The sequence below is a fragment of the Chrysochloris asiatica genome, unplaced genomic scaffold, assembly GCF_000296735.1.
Source record: "Chrysochloris asiatica unplaced genomic scaffold, ChrAsi1.0 scaffold00044, whole genome shotgun sequence".
NCBI classification, from domain to species: domain Eukaryota; kingdom Metazoa; phylum Chordata; class Mammalia; order Afrosoricida; family Chrysochloridae; genus Chrysochloris; species Chrysochloris asiatica.
In genome coordinates this window covers 10,975,627-10,981,218 of record NW_006408562.1, presented here as the reverse complement: position 1 = coordinate 10,981,218, position 5,592 = coordinate 10,975,627, and the positions used below count along the sequence as shown (strand labels likewise).

At 45.4% G+C, this 5,592-nt stretch overlaps 1 protein-coding gene across 1 annotated transcript in view; it reads right to left on the bottom strand.

Moving 5' to 3' along the window:
* Positions 1–1,605: 1,605 nt before the first annotated feature.
* The window catches only part of ATP10A (ATPase, class V, type 10A), a 220,974-nt gene continuing 216,987 nt past the window's right edge, over positions 1,606–5,592 (bottom strand). The window contains exons 18-21 of the mRNA XM_006861922.1: positions 3,361–3,441; positions 3,182–3,286; positions 2,339–2,526; positions 1,606–2,206 (exon numbers count right to left, since the gene is read on the bottom strand). Of these exons, the coding sequence (XP_006861984.1) occupies positions 1,606–2,206; positions 2,339–2,526; positions 3,182–3,286; positions 3,361–3,441 (975 nt within the window). The remainder of the gene's footprint in view (positions 2,207–2,338; positions 2,527–3,181; positions 3,287–3,360; positions 3,442–5,592) is intronic.

Genomic DNA, 5,592 nt, shown 5'->3' with positions numbered 1-5,592 from the left:
GGGATACAGGGTGAAGAGGTACACTACTCAACCTCCAAGGACTGAAAATTATATGGTTTGGCGTTTGAGATACTCTTCATCCTGTTGCTGTTGTTAAGTGTTGAGTTGGTTCCGACCCGTAGCGAGCCTGTATAGGGTTTCTGAGGAGTAGATGGTGAACTTGAACTGCTGACATTGCAGTTCAAATCACTTTGCAGTCCAGTGCATTAACCCACAGCGTCACTCCAGGACTCCTACAATTCATCCTAGAGATCAACTAATTGCCAATGTACTTTAGGAATTTTGTATCTCTGAACTGGATTTGTTCTGTATATCTAAGAAGCCACTTCCTGGATCCTCCCCGTTCTCAAGAGGAAGGACATACGAGAAAGTTCATTTGCCAAGACGTAAGTTGTGAGCACAGGAAGTAGAAAACCTGGAAGCTGGTGCGCTTTGAACTTTTAGATAGGTATTCAGGTAAACATGCTTACAGTTCAACTATTACCTTAACTTAGGAGACAGCAGAGTGGTGTGCCTTCCCAAGGCTCTCTTCCTACATGCTGATTCAAGGCTAGAAGAGGGCGGGGCCTGCTTGGTGTTTGAGTCGGGGGCGGTGCTGGGTTGGGACACTGACCATATTTGGGTTGGGCAGTACTGGATGTTGAAGCCTTGTTACCTTCCTCTCCTCCATCTCACAGGAAAAACAGTCTTTGGAGTACCTGGCAGTTCCACTCCAGCTAGGACAGAACTATGGATTCCTTCCTTGACTTACAAGAGCTGTAAGCTACACACATTTAGGAAATCAGGATTCTGCTTGGGATGTGGTAGCCTCACCCTACTAGATGCCTGAAGATACACTTACCAACGTGTGTGGCGGGGAGGATCTAGTCAGAGCAGATGACTTGGTGCAAGGTTTGACTTGTAACATTTGCGCTGTACTTTGTTAGGTTGGATTCTTTATAGTGTCTAAAAGTGCTCACACAGGGGCATGTCATGCCTTAGCCATAACACACTGTATTAGGGCATAAAGTGATCATTTTGTGTAATAGCAGCCACCACACACTCTGAGAAGTGCGTCTTTATTGCTCCTTATGATTTTCACAGGCAAAACTCTTCACAGGGCCTATAATACTGACAAGTCAATTCTTATGAAATGCCGCATAGAATCTAGAGTTGGAATGAACTTCATGCCCATATTGTTTATTAAGGTGGCACCTCTTTTTGAGAAGTGCCAGCCCTCCCATGCTGCTTAATCAGAAGACAGGGGGAAGCCTGCCACTGGGGGCTGCATGCTCCCCGCTAGTCTCCTCCCAGCGCATCTTGGCTGGCCACGCCCACAGTCACACTTGTCAAAACAGAGGTCACTCATTTTGAAGAAAACAAGCATACTGCATTTTTCTTATAAAACGACATGAAAAAATAAATCTAAACACACTTTTCTTGTGTCATTTTCTTTAAACACTTTTATATACATTAAAGCTCTTATTTTTCTTTTCAATAAAATTTCTGTTTTGTCTTTCCATTTAGCCTTGGCGTTAAAAAATATATTTTACCAGAACTCTTCTGTTCAAAATAATAAACATAAGGAATATTGATATCTGATATAAAAAAAGTCAAGTCTGTGTCCTAGACGGATTTGGCGGTCTGTTCCCTAAGAGACTTCAGGTCTTCAGTGGGCTGGGAAGGTCTGGGCCGGAACTCACCATTCTCCTTATCCACCTGGGAAGTACTCTGAGAGAATTGTAGTACACTTCCCAGTTCGCTGACCAGTGACAGGGAGGAAATCCAGTTGAGTGAGCTAAGATTGGGTAGTTTGAAGATGGAGGGCAGGGGAGCTGCCCCAACCGCACTGGTTTGTTTTATCTTGGGGTCCTGGGTACACACATCCTGGGCAACCTCCTTTGGCGTGGAGGATCCTGGGGCCTGGCTGTTTAGTCCCTCCAGCAGGCTGTACTCCTGGGAAGGCAATGTCTTGGGCAGCATGTTTGCAGACACCACACTGGGATTTTCCTGTACTGGAACTTCCTCCAGGGAGGCTGAGGTTTGGGGGTCATCATTCTGACAGAGGGCTTGAGAGCTGCTGCTGTTTCTGGGTTCTACTGGAAGTTGCTCCTGAACAAAGGCGTCTTTGGGAGTGTTGGGTTTCTTGGGGTACCTCTTCGCAAGCTGGCGTCCCAAATGAAGTTGGGTTGGACAAAGGGTCCCCTGAAGGGCTTTGAAAAATAATCTGGAAAGAGTACATTTAAAAAAAAAAAAGTCAGATATTTCTATGGTAGGACTTTTGTGTTCCCGAGAGTCCCAAACATGAAATGGTCTCTGAGTTCAATTAGGACTTGAGGACACTCTCCTTGGTACCCACCTGGGCAGCAGGGCAGCCACGGGTGCTATGAAACAAGTCAAGTAAAACACAGGGTCGCCCATTAATGTTTGCATAGTCCAATAGGGGTTAGACGGAGGATAACACGTTGCACAAGAAGCATTGTAAATCAAAGCCACAATGAAAAATAAAAGGATACTGAAGCCACAAGCTATCCAGTTGAACCAGGTCTGAGGGAGAAAGAAAGAAAAGTCCTTTTATTTCAGCTTGAAAGTAACAATAACAATGACAAGAAAAAATGTATACAAGTCATCATGGGTAGGTTTGATGTTCTAAATAGGAGTGTTTGGCTTTGAGGGTGTGTGGCCTGGGTGAAGTCTCAGAAATGTATGTCCCTACCTGGGACACAGGTAAGAGAAGGAAGTTGAAGGGAGTGACAGAAGAAAGAGGGAAAGTTATAATGTGGGGATGAGGGGAGCTCTATAGCATCTAGAGTCCCTGGGTGGAACAAATTGTAATGCCTTCAACTTATAACCGAAAGTTTGGAAGCTTGAGTCTACCCAGAGTGTCTCTAAAGAAAGTCCCAGTGATCTGCTTCTGAATAACCAGCCACTGCAAACCCTATGGAGCACTGTTCAGACACAAATGGAATCCCATGAGGCTGATTCGACTCCATAGCAACAGGCTTTTGAAGCAGTGTTCAGGAGAAGTATGGGGAAAAGAACTGACCAGTTCCTACAACAGGGACTCAGCTAGCTGCTCTGGGGCTCCCTTTTCCTTCCCATCACAGAGTGAGGCTGACTTAGCTATCTCCTTTCTGCTGGAAATAGTCCAGATCATGTGGAGTCCACACGGAAATGTGAGCCAGTCGTGAGGCGAGCTTACCCAGGTTTTGGTTTCGATGCTCAGATGCAGCAGGAAGGTGAGCAGTGCAACGGTGGTGATGGGGGTGCCCCAGGTAAACATGTCTGCATCCGAGTCAAAGTAGGCCTGAAAGACAGTGGCGTGCTGTGTCTGTGGTACCTGACACAGCAGACAGGACAACTGCTCAGGTGCCAACGTACCCAGTAAGGAATGAAAAAGCAAACCAGGCTCTGAAAGGTGGCGTCAGCCATGTTTATCCAGAATGCTCGTGGCCGGTATTCCTGAAACACAAAACAACAGGGAAGCTACAACAAAGCCCATATCTCTCCCTTGACTTTGTCCAATAAGGTGCATGAATTGTGAATACAATTCATGCACCTGAGGAAAATAATGACGTATCAGGAGTTGGAGAAAGAAAAGGTGTCAAAGGCCTGGGTGGGAAAAATAGGAGGAGGATTAAAAAATTCCTGGAAAAAAACCCATTCTCTTTTATTTTCATTTCCCCACAAACTTTTTGAAGCCTCGCTCCTGGTGTGACACTGTAGGACTGCGAATCACGAGGTTGGCATTTCAAACCCACCAGCTGATCCTTTGAACCCCAGTGTCGCTATGAGTTGGAATTGACTGGAAGGTACTTACCAACAACAATATACTCATAGAACCAGTTGGTGGTAGAGTAACTCACTGAAAGCATTTGTTCCAACGAGAACTGTTGTAGGAGATCTAAACCAATAATAAAAAGAGAAAGTCACCTAAATCCCTGTGGGAATAAATTCCTACTCTAGGGAATCAATCCCTAGAGTAGGAATTTTGTTGTTAAGTGCTGTTGAAACAGTTCTGATTCATAACAACCCTGAATAGGGTTTCTGAAGACTGGCTGGTGAGTTTGAATCAGTGACCTTGTGGTTCAAACCAACCTTGCAGTTTAGCTCATTAACCTACAGTACCATACCAGGACTCCAAGAGTGAAAAAAACCACTCTAAATCTGGGGCATTTTCTCCCAATTTGAGCCATTCATATGCGTGGGGAAAATGGAAAAGGAAAAAGGAAGACAGATGAATGAACGTACTTGAATTGTGGTGTTAGTGAAGAATATTGAAGAACCCATAGACTGCTAGAAGTATGAATAGGGCCGTCTTAGAAGAAATGCAACTAGAATGCTCCTCAGCAGAGAGGATGGGAAGACTTCGGATGACTTGTTTGCTTTGGATGCCTCAGGAGAAAACACCAATACCTCGGAAAATCCATCATGTTTGGTAAAGTAGAAGGTCACTGCAACCCTCTATGAGTAGACAAATGGCCACAACGGCCTCAAACATAGGAAGATGGCACAGGACTGGCATCATTTCCTTAACCTTGTATGCTACGCTGCCACGAGCCGTGGCTGCCTGGAGAGCAACTAACAATTATAACTTTGCCCGGATCTTACCCAACCCCCCTCTGCCCCTTTGTGGGTGATCTAGTGTTAAAAACAAAGAAACAAACAAACACGTTATATATTATGGGCAAAGTGACCTTGCTATGGATTAATAAGAGTCCTCAGCATCTAGGATGCACATTGATATTCATGAACTCAGGCTGTCCTTCAGAACTTGACAGGCACTGGCAGACCAGAAAGGAGAAGGGACTAGGATGGGCACCTCTCACTGGTCACCTAAACTCCTACAGGGGTGACTTAGCATGTGGGCTCCAGGGGCTGGCCAGGTGCACTAAAAGAACTCTCTGGTGGTGAGCAGCAGCCTCCTCCTCCACAGGTCCAACGGTCTCGCCCTCCTGTGCTCCCCACTTCTGTGAGAACCCCACAGAGGGAGAGTGTGACCCAGAAAGTCAACCTTTCTAAATTAAAGCGATGTAAATTAATGTAAGTCAATGCATCCTAAATTAGAGCTCACTGTAAGAGAAAAGGGTTCCATTCACTTTGCACACAGACATGATCATTCAAACCAGCCAAAGCAAAGCATGGAGGGTTGACTCTCCTGGCTAGTTGAGAATGGCAGGGAATTAGCGTGCCAGTCTTTTTGATGTGAACATGTATTTATATCTGTTTGTGTTCACTTTTCAGTAGTGTCTCTACTGACATGTCTTCTTATTCCATTCAAAATAAATTGCTTGTATTGGCAATGTGTGGTAGCAGGATCTCATGTGATCCTAAATGAGATTCCATGTGATCATATTGGCTTTCCTTGCGTTTCAAGGAGGCCTTCCCATTGGAGTTCATGTGAAGATGGTTTCCACCTGAGTTCACTTGTTGTTGTTAGGTGCCATCGAGTTGGCACCGACTCACAGTGAATTTATGCACAGCAGAGCGAAAGAATGTCCGATCCTGGGCCAACCTCACTACCGCTGCCACACTTGAGTCCATCGATGCTGCCACCTGGCCAATCCATCTCGTTGGGGGTCTTCCTCTTTTTCTCTGACCCTCCACCTTACC